This window comes from Conger conger, chromosome 3 (assembly GCF_963514075.1).
Source record: "Conger conger chromosome 3, fConCon1.1, whole genome shotgun sequence".
NCBI lineage: Eukaryota > Metazoa > Chordata > Actinopteri > Anguilliformes > Congridae > Conger > Conger conger.
In genome coordinates, this window is record NC_083762.1 from 70,922,843 (window position 1) to 70,947,916 (window position 25,074).

At 47.3% G+C, this 25,074-nt stretch overlaps 1 protein-coding gene across 2 annotated transcripts in view; it reads left to right on the plus strand.

The window, feature by feature from the left end:
* The first annotated feature begins 2,565 nt into the window (after positions 1-2,565).
* Positions 2,566-25,074, plus strand: part of lrch4 (leucine-rich repeats and calponin homology (CH) domain containing 4) — a 46,292-nt gene continuing 23,783 nt past the window's right edge. The window contains exon 1 of one of the 2 annotated variants that reach the window (XM_061234844.1): positions 2,566-2,972. In XM_061234844.1, coding sequence (XP_061090828.1) covers positions 2,801-2,972 — 172 coding nt within the window. In that variant the 5' untranslated portion in view covers positions 2,566-2,800. The remainder of the gene's footprint in view (positions 2,973-25,074) is intronic. The other variant, XM_061234845.1, reaches the window with a different exon arrangement.

Below are 25,074 nucleotides of genomic sequence, written 5' to 3' on the forward strand. Positions count from 1 at the left end.
CCTCTCTCTCTCTCTGTCTCTCTCTCTCTCCCTCTCTCTGTCTGTCTCACACACACATACACACAGCTGTCGGCGGGTTGGTCATGTTTAATCGCATTGCAGACATTCTCAGGAATTCCCATCGTTCAGCAGTCGCTCATTCACTCTCCCCCTGTGTCCCTCTGTCTCTGTCCATCCCTCTCTCTCTCTTCTCCCTCTCTCTCAGTCTCTCTGTCACTCTCCCTCTCTTTGTCACTGTCACTCTCCCTCTCTCTCTTCTTTTCTGTCACTCCCCCTCTTTCTGTCACTCTCTCTGTCTCTCACCCTCTCTCTCTTCCTCTCCGTCTCTCTCTCCCCCTCTCTGTCTCTCTCTGTCACTCTCCCTCTTTTTCCCCTCTCTCTGTCACTCACTCTCTCTCTCTCCCTCTCTCGGTGATTCTCTCTCTCTGTCTCTCGCCCTCTCTCTCTTCCTCTCCGTCTCTCTCTCCCCCTCTCTGTCTCTCTCTGTCACTCTCCCTCTTTTTCCCCTCTCTCTGTCACTCACTCTCTCTCTCTCCCTCTCTCGGTGATTCTCTCTCTCTGTCACTCTCCCTCTCTCTGTCTCTCTGTCACTCTCCCTCTTGTCACTCACTCTCTCTGTCTCTCTCCCTCTCTCGATCATTCTCTCGCTCTGTCTCTCTTCCTCTCTCGGTCATTCTCTCACTCTGTCTCTCTCCCTCTCTCTCCCTCTCTCGTTTCCTTTTCTCTTCATGATCAAGAGAGCGCTGGGCTGGAGGTCCCAGATCGTGCCATTCTACTTTTCATGACCATGTCTTCTTACCCTCTTCCTCTTTTCCCTATGGACTAATTAATTTGTTTACTCAAGTAAATTATGGGCAGACATTTTGTGCCATCTTCAGGCCACCGTCAGTGTTCAGGTACTCTTGCTAGTCTGCTTCTGGCGTCACACTGACTTAAATAAATACATGAATAAATAAAGAAACCAGATGAAGATGGATTTATGATTTTGTTATTTTGAGTGCCACCCATTTTGGAGTTCAGTTTTACAGTTAAACACACCATGTTGGTTTTAAGTGCTGTTTCTTGAACAGTTTTACTGCACCGTGCTTTCATATTCCTGTTCATCTCCTGTACCACATAACCATTGAAAAACACATCAAAACGTTGTGTTGCATTGTAGTGCTGATGTGGTGCACAGTAAAGATACTAATAAACAATAATATAAGGTGCTCTATAGGGTATGGTGATAAGTAAATTAACACATTTCTGAGAGTTTAGAGGTACAGAGAGTGTGTGCTGAACTGCCAATATGAAAGAGATAAGTGAACTTCTTTGCAGGCATGTACAGCTGTAAGAGTCTGGAATGCACTCTGAGAAATAATGGTACAGCAGTGGTAAATTGAATGGGTGAATGGGGGGGGGGGTGCATTTGAACACAGTGAATGTGATTCAGGCTGTTTTGTCACTAAAGCTGTGAACCCAGCTGTGTGATTGACAGATGGACAGATGGGGACAGTGGGCAGGGCCAGCAGTAATGGGCCAATGAGCGGGGACTGGGGGGGGGGGGGGGGTCCATCTTAATGAAAAGGAGGACCAAACCCATGGGAAGCCTGGAGACAATGAACCATTACACTGACCTACAGAAGCAAACACACACACACACACTGCACTATACAGTCCACTGATGCAGTCTAGGGCAATTAGTGATGCAGTCTAGGGCAATTGGGGGGCCAGTAGCGTAATGGTTAAGGTACATGATTGGGACCCGCAAGGTCGGTGGTTCGATCCCCAGTGTAGCCACAATAAGATCCACACGGCCATTGGGCCCTTGAGCAAGGCCCTGCATTGCTCCAGGTGAGGATTGTCTCCTGCTTAGTCTAATCAACTGTACGTCGCTCTGGATAAGAGCGTCTGCCAAATGACATGTAATAATATGTATAACTAGTGACACCTATCAGAATTTTAGCAGGTGCACAAAAATAATTATCAAGGCAACTCTTCATAAATTTGTGAAATATTTCAACATTTGGGAACAAAAATAAATATTTATAATTGAGTTGTTTATTTATTTACATTTATTTTGTGAGAATTACTCCTGAGCTATTATATGAGGAGCTATGATTTCAAGAAACCACATACATTCCATAACTTGATTAGTAACATCGTTATTGTGCCAACAGCAATTGGCTATTTCTACCGTATAACAGCCGCTAGACTCTTTTACTATGTAGGTTTATTTTGACGTTTACCGTCCGTCATCGCTTCTTCCTCATTTCTCCATGAGCCAGCCTTCCGTTTGACTGGTCTAACTGTAAATCAATCCCTTCAGTGGGACCGTCCAGGTACTTTTTCTGCTTGGTATAGTCAATCCAGGGTCGTTTACCCAACCCAATCCCAACTTCAAACCGTTACACGACGAAAAGTGACAACACTTGAGGATGAACTTCAGAGTCTCGTCTCGAAACTAGTCAAAAGCCACGCCCTAATTCTGAGAGCTGGCCTTCTGGCTCCTCCCACTGATAACACGTTTAGGGGAGTACTGGGCATGTCAATCAAAGCTTCCTGCATCCTAACCACTCCCCCTCTCTTGCTCTCCGTTCTCCTCTTCTTGAAGATTGACAGTTACTACTACCCGTTTACTTCAGGTCTGTTGAAATTCTCGAAAAAAGGAAACTTTGGGGGTAGTTCTTTGCCTCACTTTGTTACTCTTGAAGTTGGATACCGCGTGTCCGTTGTTTGCAAGCTGAAAGAGACGAATATAGAGCAGAAAAAAACGTACAATTGGCATAACAATAAAGTATACAAAGAGGCATATTTATTTATGGCTGCTGGGGATGGTTCCCAGCTGCCGGCGACTATAGCGGCTAGCCGGAGCGTGGAGAAGGCGCTGGAGGAGGCAGCTTCAAGCGGGGCTCTTAACTTGTCAAACCGTAAACTGAAGGAGTTTCCTCGGACCGCCAGGAACTATGACCTGTCCGATATCACACACGCAGGTGAGTTTGTTTCGTCGTCAGTTGCAATGCTGGTTAAACTGGCAGCTTGCTCGCTGATTCTGAGCTCGCCAGAAATTCCAATTTAAACGTGCAGCTATTGTTGGTTAGCCTTGCTGCTAGTAAAAGGGAGCCCAATTCACTTGGTAGCTAACTTTTTCACTTATTTTATATCAGGATTTGGTTCTTTGTAATTCACCTGTGTTTGATAATGACTTGCCTTGGTTGAATGGGGTTGCAAGCTAGCTAATTAAGTTGCAGTTTCTATCGGTTTCTTTGGCTGTTTATGTACACGTTTAAGTGGTATATTGGCTGTTATTTGGCAACACTTGTGTGCAAATTTGTCTTGGCCCACTTCAGCCCAAGTTCAGTGTTTCACATTCGCTTCCTGCTCGCTGTTGCGTAGAGATGGGCTATGCTTGAGTTTGGTAGCCAGTTCGCTAGCTACCTAGATGAATTACGCAGCTCCCAATTGAAGCTGTCGGTGGGATCTCTTTGGGAGAAAATGTCTTTGTTTTTCGGACAATGCCCTGTTCTCTTTGTTTGCAAGGTAGCTCGTTAATGTGGAAAAATGACATGCTGGGTGTGTATAGTTCTGCTGAAATATTTTTTTTAAGTATAACATTGTTGGTAGTTACTTTCTTATATGTGCTATTATAGGAACAAACTGGTTACTGGAAAGGATTAAAAGGCTAGCGTGTTAGCTACAGCTTACCACTTTAAAAACGCCCCCTCTCCACCAGCTAAGCTAGCTAGTAGTGTTTTGCAGTAATAATTATGACCATCTGCTCAGGCTTGTGAACACTCGGGCAACGGGGCCCTAATGCTTAATACAGAAAATGGTTGCTTTCTCTGACTTAGGCAGTGTGAAACAATGCAAAATGTTACCCCTTAAACCCCAGACGTTTTAGTAGAATAGTGGCAAGAGTAGCCAGAATATAGAGACAAACCATGCTTTAATGAAGAGTAGCATCATTGTCAACACCCAACTCCCACAATAAATCTCGCCCCTCTTTACTTTCAAAACTACGCATCATGTGAAATATCTTAAAACACCTTAAGGAACTGGCGTTTGTCATTTTAAATTAGGGACTATAAAATGCCTTGGTTTCTTTGTTTTGGAACTCAGAGTTGTATTTTTTAATGCAGCCAGTAAGAAAAGCACAAAGTGGTTTTAATTTGCACAAGTCGCTGTGGTTTTGGCAATCCTTCCGCTCAAGATTGGGTAGCATATCTCTCTTTAGTAGGTTTCCGTTAGCAACATGACAAACACAGTACTATAGATCAAAACAATCAATGCTGCGTTGCTTGTCTATATATACACATGTAAGCGATGTCGTGTCTGAATAACAGACACATTAAGGTGAGGATGGGAGAATTGGATATTGGATAATTGTGCCTAAAATAAAATATTACACACTAATATAGCTGCCACGATTTCCTTTCGTGAGGCAGAGAAACGTTGTCTTTGTCTCAAAGAAAAAGGCAGATCGATGTTGGATGTAAAATAACGTGCAAGCCTTCGTATTTCATATGCATTCATGAATAATGTAGCGCATGTCGTGCACCCAGCTTAAAACTTTACGATTGTGTGCAGTTTTTCTTTCTTTTTTTTATGTTATGTGAAATGAAAGACTCCCCACCTAAGCCTGGGATGTGGCAGTAATCTGCTGTGTGCAATATCAGTCCCTCGGTGGAGCTGTAATGTGGAGTAGCTTCCCTACAGGAAGGTCACGGGTTCAAATCTCCCTGCGGGAGCCACACGCTACTGCTATTGCTCTGTCCAAACGAACAAAGCGCAGCTGTGTTGTAGCCACGACGCCACCCCAAATGTAAAAGAAAAAAAAAAGAGATAAATAATTCATCCTGAGATTATTACTTTTAGTTGAAACATAGGGGGAACCCAGGAAAACATCCTGTGAAATGTCTGAGAGGAAATGGGCTGTTTTGCATGGGGATTGCCTGCTTGTAGTTCTGGATGCAGTGGTTGAAAAAGAGAGAGAGGGTGGAAGGTGGGTGAGTGAGTGCAAAGTTAATAAATAATTTTTGTTGCGTCCGCTCACTCATGTGACCCCAAGGCCTGTGGAGACAAAATGCTTCTTGTTCTTGGGGCAATAGAGGGAGGACTTTTTATCCTCCTCTGTTGTTTTTCTTCATGGTCAGCAGAGTCTCTCTTTCTTTCTCTCTCTCTCTCTCTCTCTCTCTCTCTCTCTCTCTCTCTCTAATGGTTTCTCTAGTTCCACACCTCATTAGCTTTTTGTCTTGCCTGTTAGTTTTTCATATTTAGATTCCTCCCAATTTTATATCATGCCTCAGCTGTTAAAAGTGTCCTTATTATGTTTTTGCCAAGTGACTCACGAAGCGGCGTGTTCTTATTGTGGTTAAATTCTTGAGGAACTGCTGTATAAACTACGTCAAAGGCCTGTCATGTACGAGTGAGATTGTGTGTGGCCCTACCCTAGCGTAGTGGTTAAGGTACATGACTGGGACACGCAAGGTCGGTGGTTCTAATCCCGGTGTAGCTACAATAAGATCCGCACAGCTGTTGGGCCCTTGAGCAAGGCCCTTAACCCTGCATTGCTCCAGGAGAGGACTGTCTAATCAACTGTACGTCACTCTGGATAAGAGCGTCTGCCAAATGCCAATAACGTAATGTAATGTACCCATTCCCTACTATTTGGAAGTGTTTACCACTCCGCAAGTGATGCCTAAGGCAGTGATATTATCCTCAGGATGAGCTCTTAGCGACTGGCTTAGCGCAGCACACGCCTGTCTCGTAAATGGTAAATGGCAGGCATTTATATAGCGCCTTTATCCAAAGCGCTGTACAATTGATGCTTCTCCATTCATTCATACACACACTCACACACCGACGGCGTTTGGCTGCCATGCAAGGCCCCAACCAGCTCGTCAGGAGTTAGGTGTCTTGCTCAGGGACACTTCGACACCGCCCGGGCGGGGGATCGAACCGGCAACCCTCCGACTGCCAGACAACTGCTCTTACTGCCTGAGCCATGTCGCCCCTAGATGTAGGCCTGCTGATGTGGGAGCATTGTAGCCCAGCCTCACCCTGGGAATTAGTTGGCCTAGGTAGCGCAATGCTGGCTGGGGGGATGTTCACATCCCCTAGTCAGGTAGAGGCTGATGGGGAAACACGACTATAGGCTGTAGATCAGGGTGTGCTGGGGTCCTCACTCCTGGTCCTGGAGAGCCGCAGGGTGTGCTGGGGTCCTCACTCCTGGTCCTGGAAAGCTGCAGGGTGTGCTGGGGTCCTCACTCCTGGTCCTGGAGAGCCGCAGCATTTGCTGGTTTTTGTTGTAACCGTAAAATCAGCAACCGATTCAGACCCAAGAAACAAGGTGAGGTGTGTTGACCCTTTCACAGCTATCATAAAATCCCTCTCGACCTTATACCTTTTCAACGAATAAAATCGTCTTTACTATTTTTTTGAGCCCGTATTAAAACCCTACTAAATTCTCAATTTTCTCAAAGCCAAAACCAAAACCCCTTGGGTGGAGCCTCTTGATATTGGGCTTGGGACTCAAAGGGTTAACTGTGTAATCGACTGCTTTCACTGATCAATTAAGCGCTGAGGAACAACGGAAGCCAGTTCACCCTGCGGCTCGCCAGCACCAGGGTGTCCGACCCCTGCTGTAGCTCACCCTGCCTGTAGACATGTTGGGCCCTGCCTCTGTGTGGATTAGCCCAGCGGTTGATATTTTAATGTAGGATAAGTGTAGGGCTAATTCATCTTTCTGCATGGTAGACGTTATGTAAACTGTCTTCAAAAACAACATGCTTCTTCAGCATCTCCCTCTGGCTCTCTCTCTGGGTAGGAGAGGACCCAGTACTCATTGTGAATAGCGGTTCGTTACCTCATCTGGCTACCCCTAGCTAGTAACCGGTGGTCTGAATACTGGGTTGATCTGAGATTAACGTTCATATTTTAATATATTAACAACTGACTCCCAGGTAAAGGGAGGGTGGGCAAAACAGCAGTTCACGGCCCTGCATGACCGTGATATGATGATCCCTGGTGAATGAAATATTGACGAGGGCAGATGGCTAGCCTGTAGAGGAGGAACAGAAACAGTGATGTGGGTCTGCAGGTGGCTGGTGTCTGTAAAGCACTGCGGAGAGGCTGGTGTCCGCAGTGAAGTTGATGGAGGAAGCGGCTATGCAGCGCCTCTGCTTGTGAGATAATTCCTGTGGTGCTGGAAGTTGCTGCGCGAGCATTGCTTGCGGACAGCTTCGATCGCTTTGAACGTTCGCGTACTCGCCAAGGCGTGTTCGGTTCGGTTCGGTTATATTTTGAATATTTAGCCCATTGTTCACAACCGCGTTCTGTATTCGGTGTAGAAAAGTCCAGTTAGACTTGTGTACGCGCGAAAGTTTTCCTGCAACAGCACACGCCGACCAGCCTGCTCTGATTTGCACATCGGCTGGTAGCTTCCTGGTAGCGTTAGCCGCAGCAGTGAAATGGGCTCGAGCCCGGCTCAGTACAGGGAGGAAGTGATGCTTTCAGACTGCCGGCTGCTGCTTTTGAAATCAACCGACGCTTTTTTCCCCCGTGATCTAGGGGTGACCCCGTTTTTGTTGTTGGCAAAGCTGTGAATCTAAAAGTGAGAAACCGTATGTGCTGAGTACCACCGTGCCTGTCGAGACAGGTTTTTGTTTTGTTCAGGTTCTCACCTAATATATAAAATGGGAAAATGTAGTTTAAAAAATACAATAAAATTCAGTATTGCTTTATTTGCACTGTGGTTTAGCGGTATTTTTGCTTCTTTGACTTGACTGTCAGGTAGATGTGCATCCTTGAAGATTTAAAGAAACTGAGATGTGATCTGCCTATATTAATGTGATTTATGCTTTATTTTATTGATTGATGTGACTGACTACCGTCCGTGTATGTTCTGTTCACTATGCATTGTTTTAAAAGTTAAAATTTGGATTAGTGGCTTGCAATTTCAAGTGTTTTGTTCCTACTTGTATCCAATGATGATGACATTGCTGCTCGATTCCAAAGTTCTACTGAATTTTTAGCTCTTATTAGCTTATCAGTTAGTGGAGCCAGTTCTTATTGGTTAACTTTTACTATGATGACATTTGATCATTACATTTTTACATGCGAAGTGAATGGCATTTAGATTATGTAACTGTACATCACTGCAACTGCTGTGTGATTTTAATAACTGTGGACACATGAATCCTAATGTACTATTGGCTATTGGGCTGTTGACTTTACTGTATTCAATAAACTATTCAAATATAATCATGCATAAAATAAAAGTTGGTTAGCTGCTTTGTTTGAATTTGGCTGTGTGAGGAATTGCTGAGGGCAGTGATTTGTCGGGCATGTCTCGTTTCCTGTGGGCTTATTCCTGAGCTGAAGCAGGACTGCAGTGCTGTCATGCAGATGTGGTGCAGTAAAGTTTGCCTTTCAATTGTCTGTAATTATGGAGTCCAAATATCCTCACACACACGGTTAATTAATGTATTGTTTTGTATAACCCTACAAAACCCTTTATAAAACCTATGTGCTTTTCCCACCCAGTAAGTAAAAGCACATGGTGTGTGTGTGCGCATGAGTATGTGAGTGTGTGTGTGTGTGTGTGTGTGTGTGTACGTATGAGTATGTGAGTTTCTGCGTGTGCACATGTCTATGTGTGTGTGCGCGCCTGTGTGTTTGAGTCAGCGAGTTGTGAAGTGCTGCCCGGCTTCCTCTCGCACTCGTCTTTCCGGATGTGGCTTGTTGCTCAGCTCTCTCTGACTTCTGCTTCCCCCCCCCCCCCCTCTTCTCTCTTTCTCCTCCTCTTTTCTTTCTTCCTGTCATCTGGCGGGCTGCGCTGTCGAGCCGGGCCCTTCACACGGGACGGCAGATGGGGGAGAGAACTCCATCCTCCCCTGGGACCCCTCCACACAGGCCGGGTCATTGTCAGACCGGGGTCCCCTCAGTGAAATCAAAGCTCCGCTCGGGCCCGGGGAGGCTCTGGCGGGGGAGTCATTGGTCAGAAGTCATAATTCACCTTCGCTTATGTTTTTGCACAAGGCCAGGTTCCTTTGCTCTGTGCGTGCACTCGGTTCAGGGTTCCACGTAGGCTTGGGGTACGTTCTGGGTCAGGGTTACTTTAAATTATGCCCTTGGGGCCGGTAGTACTAGTTTTTCGTTCTTCCTGTCCAATCAACAGTGATTTAAACCTGGGACGGTTCAGTCCCTGGCCAATCGGTGACGTTTTCTGAAAGAAAAAACCAGTATACCAACAGGGGTTCTACACTAAACAGTTTTTCCAAGAAGAACATCTGCTCCTTAGTCGAAAGATTTAGGAGCGCGCTTAACGCATCTCAATCAGTAAGACCGGCTCTTAAACGTGTACAGTTCCAGTCGCCGTCGCGCGCTTCAATTTTCAGGAGCAAATCTTTCTAAAATGGTGGCGCTCTAGAGACCTGCCCTGTTCTAGTTTCTTACGAAACTGTGGTAAGTTGTGCCGGGTGTCTCAACAGTGCGAAAGCTGTGTGACACATGTAGCTCTGCAGATATGGACCCGTGCCAGGCCTTCAGGGCTGCAGTATGCAGAGCCAGGAGCAAGGCCAGAGGGGCCTGTATATGAACTTCTGTTCCTGTTGCCTAATTGTAGTTTTCCCCGCCTCTGGCTAACTTCAACCTGCCACTGCTGTCATACAGGTCACTGCCCGCAGAATAGCTCCCCAAGCCTTGCACATTATTATTACTGGACACGCATAATCACTGCACTGCTGTAATCTGTTTATGTTTTTGTCTATTGCTCTGTCTAAAAGCCAGAATGGCGTAACCTTGCAGTGTTAAACGATCTGAGTGTTGATGTTGCTGATTCGGGTGTGTAGCTGGTAGTCCTTAATCCCATTACCGTTGCTTTGTTGACTGTGGTGTGTGCAGATGGTTGTTTGTGCACTACCATAAGCTGGAGAACATGGTGGTGGGGAGGGGGAGGGGAGGCGTGGTTATATAATAACGTGACTGAGACTAGCCGCTGCTGAACATCTATACCCATACACAGAAGTGGCTTTGGGGGATTGTTGTAAACAGAACTTTAGATTTACTTCTGTTATAGGACGGAAATGTGGCAAAGAACAGCCAGGGCTTGTAATATATCTTCCGGGCAACTGGTGACACGGGGTTATGAGGAGTTAGACCAGGGGTGGCGGTGCTGTTGGTCACACATGTGTCTTCCATTTTTTCCAACAAAGTTTTCTTTTTTTCTCCCCCCCCCCCCACACACACACACACACCCATATCCCTACCCATGAAAAGAATGGGTGAGTTTCACTGTTACAGACAACAGCTGCTGCGACTCTCACACGTACCGCACCACTTCCCAAACCTCCCGTGGCCCCACACCGCCTGCTCTTCTGTGTATCCGGGTGTCTTATTTGGTTGCTATGGTGATGGAGACAGTAGGCTGTGAGCTTAAACAACATTCATTCAAAAACATTCTTTTTATTAATGAAGTCATTGTAGTGCAGAATGGAGTACATATATGTGCATGTAAGACGGGGTTGCTGCTGGTGTTTACATATAAAAGCTGAACGAAACGGTGCATTGAGTGCGTCTGCTGTGAGTGTTGTTGCTGTTCGCTGGAGTTACACACTGTAGCTCATCTGCGTTCTTTGCTTTGCATGTCTTTGCATGGTGTGCTCCCTCGCATGCAGGTCAAAACCTGACTGGTGCTGTTTTGCCCCTCTGTCTGAGGGAGGAACCAGCGCGGGGAACAGGTCTGTCCTGTCGTCGCCCTGAAACGTCTCGAGCTCCACAGAAACAGATCTACACAGGCTCAGTGGGTGAGGTTCAAACATGAGTCAAAGGTTTGAATCCAGCAGGGATTACAGTGTCCCAGACAGAGCAGGCCGGAGACCAGAGCAGACCAGAGCAGACCAGAGACGACCAGAGACGACCAGAGCAGACCAGAGCAAGACCAGAGCAAGACCAGAGCAAGACCAGAGCAGACCAGACCAGAGCAGACCAGGCCAGAGACCGGAGCAGACCAGGCCAGAGACCAGAGCAGACCAGAGCAGGCCAGAGACCAGAGCAGACCAGAGCAGGCCAGAGACCAGAGCAGGCCAGAGACCAGAGCAGGCCAGAGACCAGAGCAGGCCAGAGACCAGAGCAGGCCAGAGACCAGAGCAGGCCAGAGACCAGAGATTGCAGAACGCAGGATTGGTCGGATGAGAACCCACGCCTCGTTACCTGTCGCATTAGTAGCTCGTTTTGTTCTTTCCTCTCTGCTGTTCTCTCCGTGTAGTGTGTACCTGGTCACTCCCCTCCGTCTCCACTTGGGCATTTATTTACCTGTCTGTCAAACTATCGCTTTGTAGTGAGCTTCGCGTAGTTCAGATGACACAAGTGCTAATTTAGTCCATGCATTGCATGTACAGTAACCGGTTAATGTGCTTGGTGGTTGCTACCGGCAACCGGCAGGCAGCTCCACCTGTTAACATGGAAAACCAGGAGAGGCTCGAGCCGCTCCACATCAGAGCTTTAAGGTACAGCATTCATTAGTGTCTGGCAGTTAAGGAAACGGACTCATATGTCCTCAAAATGGCTGCCTGGAGCGCATATTCACAACAAACCTGGGTCAAATACGTAATTGTTTTGGATTGGAATAGTTTTCTACACTCTACACATTACACTTCACATACACTTGTATGGTGTTTTGGAACCTATGAAATACTCTTTAAAAAGTAAAAACCCTGCCTTCTGGTCCTTTTGGTTGGCTCTGCTGCACCAGGCATGACCAGTCGAACATAGAAAAATGTCAGAATCCAAATGCAGCGCACCCCAACACCCAATACACACCGCTCAAGGGCTACAGTACTTTACATTTGCGAATCAGACCTGGGTCAAATACATAATTGCTTTGGATTCTGTCACTTTTCTATGTTCGACTGGTAGGCCTACGGGCATAGCCTCCTATTTCTCTGGAGGTGGTCTGCTCTTCATTACATTACACTACATTTGATTCGGCAGGCTCTTTTATCCAAATAATAACTAAGTGCATACTGAAGGTCATTGGAACAACTACAGAAGGCAGGTCACCTAGGGTATTGTTATCATAAAGTATCCATAACCATGAACATCAAGTCTAGTTCACACAGCAGATATACTGTAGGCTAATTGGCTAAAGTTATAAAACGCTGGCTCGATATGCCTGTGCTAATGTTGTTTGAGAGTGAGCACGGTGTGCTGCTTGAAAATGCCGCACCTTGGATAGATCCGATGAGCATTAAAAATGTATCCTAATTAAATGTTCATTGAAGTCTGGGTGCCTGGTTCCCTGGCTGCTGTTGTTGTGAACGCGGGTGGATTGTGGGAGAACTGGCAGTGTGTTCTGTTTGGATCAGCAGTTATAGGTGTGGCTGTGCAGTCTACCTGCTCTGTGGTTAAATGTGCTGTTGCTGCCAGCCCAGCTGAAGGCATCGGAGTGTATTCTGGAGTGGAAACTCCCTTATTCTGAGTCTGCTGAGTCCCATGTACACACACACACACACACACACACACACACATACACACGCACGCACGCACGCACGCACACACACATGTGCCAAGGTCCATTCAGGCTTTTGCAAATACACTCTTGCACACTGGCATGCATGCGCACACGGAGACACTGGCATACTTTTACCCAATATAAAGTTTTATAACAATATCATCTAAGTTTTATCGTGCGTTTCACATTTTTGAGTTTCTCATGCGTTGTTTTTGCGTGCTTTTTTTCACCGCCACTTTGTACTCAGCGTTTTTCTTCGATACTGATGTGGCAGGAATACACGGTGCACGTGAAGGGTGTTAAAAATGAAATAGACTGCATAAAGGGCTCGAATGACACACCCACACACACTCCGATATTGTCCCTGTCCCCTCCTATCGTATGGAACCACAGAACTGAGTACAGAACTTTCCAGCAGCTGCAATAGGAAGTCGCAATGCTACATCCTGTTGCGTGATAGCATCGGGGGGGGGGGGGGTCGTGTTGTTGTTGGCAACGTTCTGCATTGCATAAAAGAGGTAAACACAAACTCAGCCCTTAGTTGCACCCGCACTGAGGCTGATGTGTTTCATAGCCCAGCTGTTTGATCCATTAACCCTTTGAAGACTCGTTTTTTTCTTTAAAATTCCAAGTCTGTGTTCTAGAACTGCATTAAGTTACCAGCAGCGATTGTTACATGAGCATTAGAATATTCTATATTATTAAGAACATTCTAATCACATATTTGTGACCTCACATCTTACAGGATTATGGAACAGGATGGGGTTGGTGAAATGGATTCTGGTGAAGAAGGGGGATTTTTGAACCGTCCATTTTGCATATGATGGGGGGGGCATGTGGCTAGACTGTGGATCCCCTACATTAAGTTGTAGTTTGTTATTAATGTTACTAGATCTATTGAGAAGTCATCAGCCATGACAACGGCTGGTTGCAGGTAAGTTTTCTGCCGTTGTGTGAGAGTGTTTTTCTCCGGCGAGGGGAGTATCGTGTTCATTGAGTCACGCCGCGGAGGTGGCGTTCTTTCATCCCTCCTCTCCTGTAAAGTTTAAGGCTCTTTGTGCGTGCCTTCGCTCTCGGGCTGTCCCGGCGTTGTTATTCACCATCCCCCCCCCTCCTCTGTCTGCGTGAGTCAGCCTTTTAACAGCCCGCGTTCCAGTACGCGTTCATTAATCAGGGCTTCGAAGGTCTCTTTTTTTTTTTTCTCCCTCTTACATGACCTCTGGAATGAGCCGCTCTGGGATTTACGAGCAGGGGAGCGGGAGAGCAGGCAGGTCTCGTTCTCCGGTTTTATCCCTCCGAGCGTTTACCGCCCGTGCCAGCCGCGGTTACGCAACGCCGAGCGAGCCTGCCGCTCTCCGTTTCCCAGGGCTGCGGACCGTCGGATGCGAGTTTCCCTTTTCTTTCGTCGTCTTTTGTTTGTGAGCTTTTCCCGTTCTGTCATATTAGAGAGAGGCACACGCGCACAAACGCAGTCGGGCATACGCTCACACTTACACTCTCGCACGCATGCACGCGCGCACACGCAGACACACGCACAGGTATACTTGCGCAGATGGTTGGTACAGTCCATTAGAATTTAGGCAGTGACACAGTATTTGTTGTTGTTGTTTTTTGCTTTATCACTCTGTATCCCAGCAAACAAACAGTTGAAGTAAAACGATCACTGTGTGCAACAGTGCAGCCTTTCAGCTTTAATTTGATGGTTTCTACATCCGTATTCGGTGAACTATGTAGGAATTACAGCCCTTATTATACATGGCCCCCCCAATTTTAAGGGACCAGAATCTGTGATTGCACAGATTAACACAAACTCAAAGTCATCATCCTTTGCAGTCAATAACTGCCTAAAGTCTACGACCCATAGACGTCACCAGATGCTGGGTACCTTCCATGGTGATGCTCTGCCAGGCCACTACTGCAGCCCTGTTCAGCTCCTGCTTGTTTCAGGGGCCAGTCTGGGCTTCAGGAAGTTAAATGCATGCTCAATTGGATGGAGGTCAGGTGCTTTGACTGTACGTTTTGGATAATTGTGCTGCTGCACGATGAAGCATCGTCCAAACAGTTTTGAGGCATTTGCTCGGATCTGCGCAGACGAGCTGTTTCTGTGTACTTCAGCATTCATCCTGCTACTGCCTCCAGCAGGGACATCATCAATGAACACCAGTGAGCCAGTTCCAGTGGCAGCCATACATGCGCTAGCAATAACACTACCTCCAGCATGTTTGACGGATGAGGCCGTATGCTTTGGATCATGAGCTGTTCTTTTTTGTTTCTCCGCACTTTCCATCACTCTGGTAAAGGTTGACCTTTGACTCATCTGTCCACAACACTTTGTTCCAGAACTCTACAGGCTTTTAATGTGCATTTTTACAAACTGTAACCTGGCTATTGTATTTCTTGAGGTATAAAAACGGCTACAGTTCCTCCACTGTTCGCCTGATTTACGTGTAAAAACTCTCAAATTAACAAAAACAACACAGTACAGAGCCAAAACAACAAAAAAAGAAAATGTGTCACTGTCCAAATACTTACGCACTACGCTGTGTACACACACACACACACACACACACACACATTAGCTCATCAGTTGGGGCCAGGTGACTCTGAGTGCACAATGGGCTTTAGTGAGTGAGTGAATGGGTTCTGGCTCTGAGGGAGTGACAGTTAGGCAGCTCTGTGTAATCACCCCGCAGGGCACAGAGGGGGGGAGGGAGGGAGGGAGAGGGAGAGGGAGAGGGGCTGACTTAGTCTTGGCAGGTGGCCCCAGGAGTCTCCGATACTTCTTTGTTTCACGTTTTGAAGTGACATCTGCCTGGGATGACAGACTTCCCATTAATGTGGGCAATGGCTTCCAGGTTCTGTGTGTGTGTGTGTGTGTGTGTGTGTGTGTGTGTGAGTCTGGGACTGCATTGTTACAACTCGTTTACATGCAGTACATTTATAAAATTGCTGTACATTTCCGAAGAATTGACATTCAAATGAAATTTGCTCTCAAAATGGCTGTGGAAGGCGAGAGTGATTGCCTTTCTCCTGGACGCTGTTAGTAAGTGGCATGCCATATGGCTGGTTTATACGTGTTGCTAAGCACTGTTGGGAGCAACACCGTCACCATGTCCTGGCAGTGGCCGTAATGGTGGCAGATTAACCTTTACTGAACCAGGAAGTCCCCTGAGATTTAAAAAAATCTGATACAATAAAAATAAATCTTAAAAGTTCCATGTTGAATACAACACAAACACACAAACTGCAGAGTGCATTGGAAATCAATGTACTATATCTGTTAATGGAGCCTGGAAATATAAGCCTTAGATGTAACATTATGACTCTCTTCTAACAGTATTATGAAAAGGGGATTTAAAGTCACCCAGCGGTAATAAAAGTGTGTTTATTATGAAAGTGTTCACAGCAAAAGTGTATTTCCCCGCGATTACTGCTGACAGAGTGAATGTCATGTTGCAGAGTGACAGTGTTGTGGCGTAGGTGCGACTTGCTGTGTTTTTTTTGGTCAAAGGAAATATTGACACACTGATAGGCATTTTCACATGTTTTGAATCTTTACACTTTTGGTTCTGACTACTGCCCACGTTTAGCTTCCCCTTAAATCTTCGTACCCCGAGTTTACCGTGCCACCAGGCCCTAAGCCGCCAGTAACTGCGTGACCCTCTCTGCATGGGGATCCAGCTCCACTGACGTTGGGAGAAAATGGGATTTTGGCATTTAACCTTGCGAGCCACCTGCCTGCTCCTGACCGGGCTTGGTATTGACTTTCTCCCACATGAGCCTCTGCGGCCGACGGATTAAGACATTCTCTGCCTTATTAATACGGTGAACCGTACCGCCTGTTCTCGCTGACTGGACGGCTGTTGTCAACATGCTGCAAATCCCGAGGCGATTAGCGGTCAGCTTTGATCCTGGAGCCCGGCCTCTTATGAACACGGACTCTACAGGTGGACATTATAAAGTCAGCGTTTTATGTGTGGGAGCTAACGCACTTCATGGCTTGTGTACGCTACATGACTTTCATAATCCTAACAATCGAGAGCTATCGCAGTTGTCTGTTAATCGCTGCTATTTCCATCCTGACACTATGCTGGAGCCTATCCCAGCGTGCATTGGGTGTGAAGCAGGAATACACCCTGGATGAGCCACCCATTCCTCACAGGGCGAGCCCCGTTCGCTTGCACTCTGATATTTTCAGGCAGTTTATACTCTCGAATGTGCCTACCCTGCACGTCTTCGGCCTGGGAGGAACTCCGAGGACTACCGGAGAACATGCGCACTCCACGTAGAGAGGCCCAGGTAGGGATTCAAACCCAGGACCACAGTTCGACAGTGGCTCAGTACACCCCCCCCCCTGCCGCCCTGTATCTCTGGAGTGCTTCATCGTGTTGTGCAAATTCAGGAGGGGGCAGACGGGCGTCTTTCTCCCCTGTGAGTCATGTGATGACGCTCTCTTCACGAGTCTGACTCAAGATGCTTCGATAGGCGGACCGCGCGCCTCCGATAAGCCAGCAGGGGGCAGGACTGTGCAGTGACTCCGTAATCCCGGTCGACTGAAACCGTTCCGTTCCCGGAGTGTGCTACCGGACGCAGTCGGCACTGGAGCTCCAGATCCGGCTCCTGACCGTGGGAACAATCCGTGCGCTGGAGCAGTGCCTTAACGGGATGAGCCACTCTGCAGCCCCCGTGAATGGAAATGCCCACCACCACCACCGCTGCAGCTGCTGCAGCTGCACGCCCACCACATGGCCACGGCTTATCAGACTTGCAAGTGAACAGTTACGAAATCAGGAAACGTAGTTGGTGGCAGATTAGTCTAAATTCCGTATGTATTTGCATTTGTGTTTTGCAGCATTTAGCCACAGAGCGCAAGGAGGTACTGTGATCTGTGTACAATCCTTGCTGCAGCTGAAGCCTAGTTTGAGTGAGTGTGTGTGTGCGCGTGTTTGCCTGTGTGTGCGCGCGTGTTTGTGCTTGCGTGTGTGTGTGTGTTTGTGTGTGTGTGTGTGCGCCTCTGTGTGTGTGTGTGAGTGTGTGTTTGTTTGTGTGAGTGTGTGAGTGTGTGCACGCCTCTGTGTGTGTGTGTGTGTTTGTTTGTGTGAGTGTGTGCGCACCTCTGTGTGTGCGCGCCTCTGTGCGCCTGTGCGCCTGTGCGCGCGTGCGCTTGAGTGTGTGTTTGAGTGTGTGTTTGTGCCAGAGGATTGTGCCGCAGGTGGAGGCAGGCCTGGGAACAGGCCGGTGTCTCCAAGCCGCTCCCAGCGCTGTGCGCTGGAGAAGCCGTGTGTCTCTGCTGGAGGGTGGGAAGGCCCGCGGCAGCCAGCGTTCTCAGGCTCCGTCATTCTGTCCTCCGTCTCATACCGTTTGAGCAGAGGGAGATGACTGCCAGGTTCTCATTACCGCACTCCTCATTCAAAGAGTACGCCGCCAGCCACACTCTACTACTACTGCCTACTGTGTCCTGATACGAAGAGTGTTCAGCCAAACCCATCCTACTGTGTCTCTGTACGAAGAGTGCACAGCCAAACCCATCCTACTGTGTCTCTGTATGAAGAGTGCACAGCCAAACTCGTCCTACTGTGTCCTGATACTAGTATACACTCTGTGTGTGTGTGTGTGTGTGTGTGTGTGTGTGTGTGTGTGCGCATATAGTCATCCAAACTCATCCTACTGTGTACTTGTATGAAGAGCATACAGTCAGGCATGGGAGCCAGGCTCTTGCAAGCACAGGGACCGAGGTCGGTGTGTGGAGCATGGCTACGCTACCCTGTTCCTAGAGATCTACCATCATTGGCACTTTTATTTCAACCCCTATTCTGATTATACTAATTGGCAGCTCAACAAGATCTCTAGCTGTTGAGTGAGGTGTGCTTTGTCAGGGTTGGAGTGAAAGCCTTACAGGACTGTAGATCTCCAGGAACAGGGTGGGGCCGTCCTGGTGTTGGGCTCGCTGTGTGACTGTGTTTCTGGCCGTTCTCCCTCCGCTGGGTTGGCTGTGTGTGACAGGTATGCAGTAACAACACCGTAGACCAGCATTTTTCAACCTGTGGCGCAATCACAACATTTGCTGGCACAACATTATGGCATGGCCCATTTTATTATTTTGTTATATTTTTCTGTGGTCTGTATGTGTACATCTGTCATTACGGAGTACATAAAAAGGCTATATTTAAGTGTAACCTTTCTTTTTGAGCTGACATTAAGTGCGTAACGTCAAATGAAAGTGCAAACGGGATGTTCCTAAAATGCCGCCCCTGAAAGGAAATTCCCCTGAGCACCACAACATTCCTCAGATGGCCAGCTCCGATAGCTCGGCCTTCTACCTATTTTTCCCCTGGTTAAAGGTACAGTATGTAAGATTTTTGTCTTAAAACATTGTCACAAGACCACTGTAAATCCCTTCCTGTCGTTGGAAAAAGGCTCACTGACGTGTTGACTCACCCTCTGCCTGTGTTTGTAATCCTTAAATTCGGGTTTCAAAATATGCAGTTGACGAGCCGGCACTCTGTACCAAAACACTGCACAGCTGCGCTATAATTCAAGCTCATTGGTTGAAAATTGGTTCTAATTGCCACAGCCAATGGCGTTTCGACCTCAGCGCGTTCACAGAGAAAGGGGGGTGGGATCAACAGTGTTGTGGTTTGAGCATGTTTGTTGCTGCAATTCCTCTCTTGTCTGAAATGTACCTTTAAACCAGTCTCATACACACTGCCTCAGCTTAGTCTAGCAGTGCTGATTATGATCAGATCCTCCGCCGTGTCAGGATTCAGCGAGGCCCTCACTTCTGATCTGATCCCTGTCTGCGCTGAGAACCACCTCTCACAGACTGCTGCAGAGACGGGAAGGACAGTGAGAGAGAAGCTTGGAGAAGTGTTGTCAGTTAGCACCTAGGCTAGCAGGCGCTAATGCCCAACGCTGGGCAATGGGTGGATTCGAAAAGGTGGACCAGGCAGACATGTAGTCACGCTGGGGAGGTCGTAGTGACATAGTCGTTCGTAACCATAGTGGCCATATATGCTATTCTAATATAGGCATTGCAATATCTACTGTGAAAATGCATCCGATTCAAGGCCCTTGTGTTGGCATTTCAGGCTGCTAAGGGGACTGCCCCACCTTACATACAATCCTTGATCACTCCCTACTCCCCAGCTAGACCACTCTGGTCTGCCAGCTCTGGTCGCCTTATGGTTCCCTCTCTACGTGCACCTGGCGGTCGAGCTGCACGTTCACGCCTGTTTTCTGTTCTGGTTCCTTAGTGGTGGAATGACTTGCCTACCACTGTCAGGACAGCATAATCCCTCCCCCTATTTGGATGCAGACTAAAAACACACCTTTTCAAACTCTACCTTAGTCCTCCCTCCTGATTTCCCCCACCCCCCTTTCTGATATCCCTATCCTCCTTGTCTAACCCCCAGAAAAAAAGAAAATTGCACTTATGATGACTATATGTTTAGAACAGCATTTCATGTGTATTTTCCTAGTTATGGATGTGATGCTTTGACTTGTGGAAGAACCTATGCACTTGTAAATCGCTTTGGATTAAAAGCGTCTGCCAAATGACTAAAATGTAAATGTAAATGTAAAATGCACAGAGATGGCATTTAACTGAATACATATTTAATGTTTTCACAACCTGAATGCCAGCAGCACATTCCCTTGTTAAGAAAAGGCGAGAGGCGGAAGTGATGTAGCTGTTGTGTACATACTGACACACAAGTCAAAATTTCTATATAAAACAAATGTGGATCGATTCATTCCTGAAATGTGATTGGTGGCATCTACAGTGCATGGAACAGTTCATATGAAATGTATCCATTGAGTGAGATTCTCTGTGCAGTAAGTGAAAGAAGGAACTTGAGGAGTTCACACAAGCTTGTGGACGAATGGTCAGGGGCAGGAAATTATTGTCAAATTGATTTCCAGTGAAATGGGACGTTTTGCGCCGTGAAGGTAACACTTGGGTCCGACTCCATTCATGTCCAAAATGTTTGAAAACAAAATGATTTATCTTCGTCACAGATAGACACAGCACTCCTGTCTCTACCTCCATGTGTCTTTATCTGTATGCTCTGTATCCTCTTGCTCTAAAGGTGGTCAGGTCTGCTGTCCCCCCCCCCCCCCCCCCCCCCCCCGATCACAGAATGGGGATCCATCTTAAGTGTACTGTAAAAACTCAAGCTCCTCAGGAGCTACAGTGTAGACTTACACAGTGGCTTAATAAGTGGGAAATAATTTTTTTTGCAGATCCGTGCAGTTATAAAACCGCTAAATCCTCAAAGCAGCCGATCACAAGGTCACCATTGTTCGGACACATGAATTGAAAGGTTTGTTTAATGGTCTGAAATTTTTTTTTCTTTTTTTTTCCCCACTCAGTCGAGATGAGGGCCATCGACCAGATTACCGCAACAGCTGGTAGCCTTCGTTTTATCTGCTGTCAGTTCAGCCGTGAAGAAGCCAGACAAAGATGGCATTTTCTTTCAGCTTTCGCTTATTCTAGACTGCGAACGGTCAGGACCGAAACCGAGACAAAATGTGATTATTTGAATATGCAACTATGCGAGAAGTATTGCACGTCAATGCATATCAACAAAAAAAAGATAAATGTAGTGTATGATTTATTTAGATTTCATCTTGAGACTGAGAGACCTATGGGGAAATAATTGAGAATTAATTGATATTGCCTGAGACTGGCTGAATGGAGCCCTTTCTGTGGCAGGGGTATTATTTTAGCACAGGAAGAAATAGTTTAATATGGCTCTTGAAGAGGAAATTTAATTTAATTCAACAGCCAGTCCAGTCTGCATGCTGGATTTGGTCCAGCCAGTTACCTTAGTTGCAGTTTGCTCTTTGAGTGAGCACTCCTGTACTTGAGCACAGTAAAGCCTGTAGGATACATTCCCTGCCTGTGGCTGTAGTTGGTGTTAACTTCTCAAGGGGGTTAGACCCACCTCAGGTGCCTTGTCTGGGATTGGACCTCATGATTGCTAAAACGTGTTGGACCCCAAATAGAGCACTTTTATTTTTATTTGAACTTTATTAAAAAAATATATATATATATATATTTATTTTCTTTTCAGTTTGTATCTCCAATGTGTTATGCAAATACAGTCTTGCTTGCTTGCTTATACATCAAGCTTGTGGACAAAATGTGACATCAATGAGACATCATTGAGCTACTTAAATAACTAAGAACAGAAGTTGGCACGGAATCCTTAAACAGCCCATTGTTTGGCACAGGCTGTTTGGGTGTCGAGTCGGTCAGAGTGTCCATCATGCGTTTAAAGATTTCCCTCGTATTTGCCGTCGTGATGTAACCGGCGTTGTACAGCCCCTCTGTACGGGTGTCCTGACCCCGGTGTCAAGATATATTTAACCCCTGGTACAGGGTTCATTCCTGGTCGTGTTAGCATTCATGTGCTACGGCCGCAGTGGGGCCTGAGGTGTGAGTGCTCGCGGCTGGGAATGCACCGTCCCGTTGTGGCCGTAGCGGGTGTGCGCGGCTGCCTCCTGGCATAAACAGGGGAAGGCGCAGTGATCGCGTTCCAAGTTTCCAAACAATGGCTGGGATTGGACCCGTTACAGTGCATTGGGCCGACGTTTCGCTCTCTTTGATAAGCGAGCGGGACTGTTATCTGAGCCTACGTGCGAGGTAGAATAGCTAGGTAATTGAGGTAAAGTATCACGTTTTGAGATACAACCATCGGGTGTACCCGGCTGGCAATCTAACCTGCCCCCTGTTTGTTAAAAGTGCAGTTGCGTTAAGTGCTGAGCCACTCTGCCGCCAGTGGGTTTGAGTTCAGCAGAAAGGTTCCTGTGTGCAAACACTTTGGCTGTTTAATGGCCCCGGCCTTCCTGGAAATGCTTTGGGCCTGACGTGGACGCTGGGAGGGAGTTTCGACGTTCTCGTTTGCTTTGTCCCGGGAGCCTTTTGTTCGTGCCCCGGCAGCGGGCTGCCCTGCAAACAGAGCCGGCAGCGATGGCAGTGTGAGGGGGAGCGTACGGGCGCTGAGAGGGGCCAGCGTGCTTCAGGGGCTTCCCTGCCAAATCAAACAGAGAGCGGAGTGGAGTGAGGCTAATGCTAATGGTCTCACCGTTAGCATGGTGCCGCAGCTAACATGCTCCCACTGCTAACGTGCTCCTGTCGCTAACATGGTCCTGCTGCTAACATGGTCCTGCTGCTAGGATAGTGCTCCTGCTAACGTGCTCCCACCGCTAACGTGCTCCTGCTAACGTGCTCTCACTGCTAACGTGCTCCCACCGCTAACGTGATCCTGCCGCTAGGATAGTGTTCCTGCTAACGTGCTCCCACCGCTAACGTGATCCTGCCGCTAGGATAGTGTTCTTGCTAACGTGCTCCCACCGCTAACGTGATCCTGCCGCTAGGATAGTGTTCTTGCTAACGTGCTCCCGCCATTAACATGCTCCTGCTAACGTGCTCCAGCTGCTAACAGGGTCAGTCCTATTGTTTGCTTGGGATCCAGTCTGCAGGACAATGGCGGCTTGGAAAAGGAATGTCTTTGTGCTACTGTTTGGGCGCATACAAAACGTGCAGACACACACACACACACACACACACACATGCACTCACACACACAACACACGCAGACATGCGCACGTACACATTGAATAATTAAATGCCCAATTTAGTTATTATAACACAGCATTTTGATTGGCTCCATTTTACACCAGCAGAGTAGCTTGTCGTTTTGAAGTGTTACTGTACGATTTTGCAACTTTCTAAGAGAACTGAACAGGAAATGAGCCAGATCAAGAATACCTACACAAACGTACACACCCAACACACCCACCCTCTCACTCGCTCAGTCATCTCTCACTCTTATCTCGCTCCCCTTTTCAGTTTCAATTTCAATCCTTTATTGGCATGACTGTCTATGAACAATGTTGCCAAAGCATTATCTAAACAGACGGAGACAGGAGCAGTTAGCAATCGTGTGTAAGATCAATATGATTAATACATTGGAATGAAATGTATGAATAAATCGCCTAAGGCAATCATGCAGACAATCTACGAGGTGAATGACAAACACTAATAAGGACGGTAATAAGAACACAAACTACCTGCCCAGGAGGCTTGTATATCAATGCCACACATGTTTTTCTCCCCAGCATATAGAGTTTTTCTTTCCTTCTTTCTTTCTTTCTCTCTCCCCCCTCTCCCTTTCTTCTGTGTGGGAGTGCTGAGGTGTCTGCGGGGGCCGATGGGAAGGTCAGGGAGTATTTTTGGAAGGAAAGTGGATTTTAATGACAGGGCTGAACAGGAGCGCTCTTGGCCCAGTGGAGTCCTCGCTCATTACAGGGTGTGGGGCCAAGCACACCGCACGGAGGAGAGGGAGAGAGGGAGAGATGAGAGAGAGAGACGGGAGGGAGAGAGAGAGAGAGAGAGGGAGAGATGAGAGAGACGGGAGGGATGAGAGAGAGAGACGGGAGGGAGAGGGAGAGAGAGGGAGAGAGAGAGGGAGAGATGAGAGAGAGAGATGGGAGGGAGAGGGAGAGAGAGTGAGAGACGGGAGAGGGAGAGGGAGAGCGAGAGAGACCAAAAGAACTTTCCATGGTAGTGAAGGGCTGGTGCTCAAAATATTCTCCCAGATCTACAGTAGCCGCCTGTCTCTGAACCTGTGTGCGGAGACTTCCGGTTCAGAAAAGTACAGATGGTCTATGTGAGAAATGAATGGCGCTTTTCCTAAATCCTTTACAATAAGCTGACATTTGGACGTTTGTTTCTTAGCCGTCCGAAGGGATTTTTGTCCGTGTGTTCAAGGCCCCAGAATGCAGGAAATTATCTTTAGTGGTGGCCTGTAGCGTAGTGGTTAAGGTAAATGACTGGGACACGCAAGGTCAGTGGTTCGATCCCCGCTGTAGCCACAGTAAGATCCGCACAGCCGTTGGGCCCTTGAGCAAGGCCCTTAACCCTGCATTGCTCCAGGGGAGGATTGTGTCCTGCTTAGCCTAAGCAGCTGTAAGTCGATTGGATAAAAGCGTCCGCCAAATGACTTCTAATGTAATGTAATGTTCAGAGAATGTTCCGGACTGAACGTGCGAGCTGGTGCCTATTCCGTCCTGTTATAATCAGCCCTTAGGACTGTCTCCTGCTTAGTCTAATCAACTGTACGTCGGGATAAGAGAATCTGCCAAATGCCATTAATGTAATGTAATGTAATGGTATGAAAATGCAAAAGCTCTGCCCCCCTGCCCCCCCTTGGGTCTGTTAAATATTTTGGGGAGAATAATAAGCTAACAGGCTCAACCAGAGCTCTCTTCTGACTGATCCACTTAATTTAATGTGACGTTCTCCACCCCCTCTTGTTGAACTTTGTCCTGTTTTCTAGTGTATGAAATGTAACCTCTTACGCATCTATGAGTTTTGGGCTGTCATTGTCTTTGTTTCTTTTAAAACGTGTTATGTGGGAATTGGGGTATTGTACGGAGAGAATGTGTGTGTGTGTGTGTGTGTGAGTCAGAAGAGATTATCCGTGTGTGGAACAGCTAGCCATGCCTCTGCTTGTATGCGTGACTGTGCACCTGCACGTATCAGTCAGAGGCTGCAGTGTGAGTGTGATGGCTTGGCC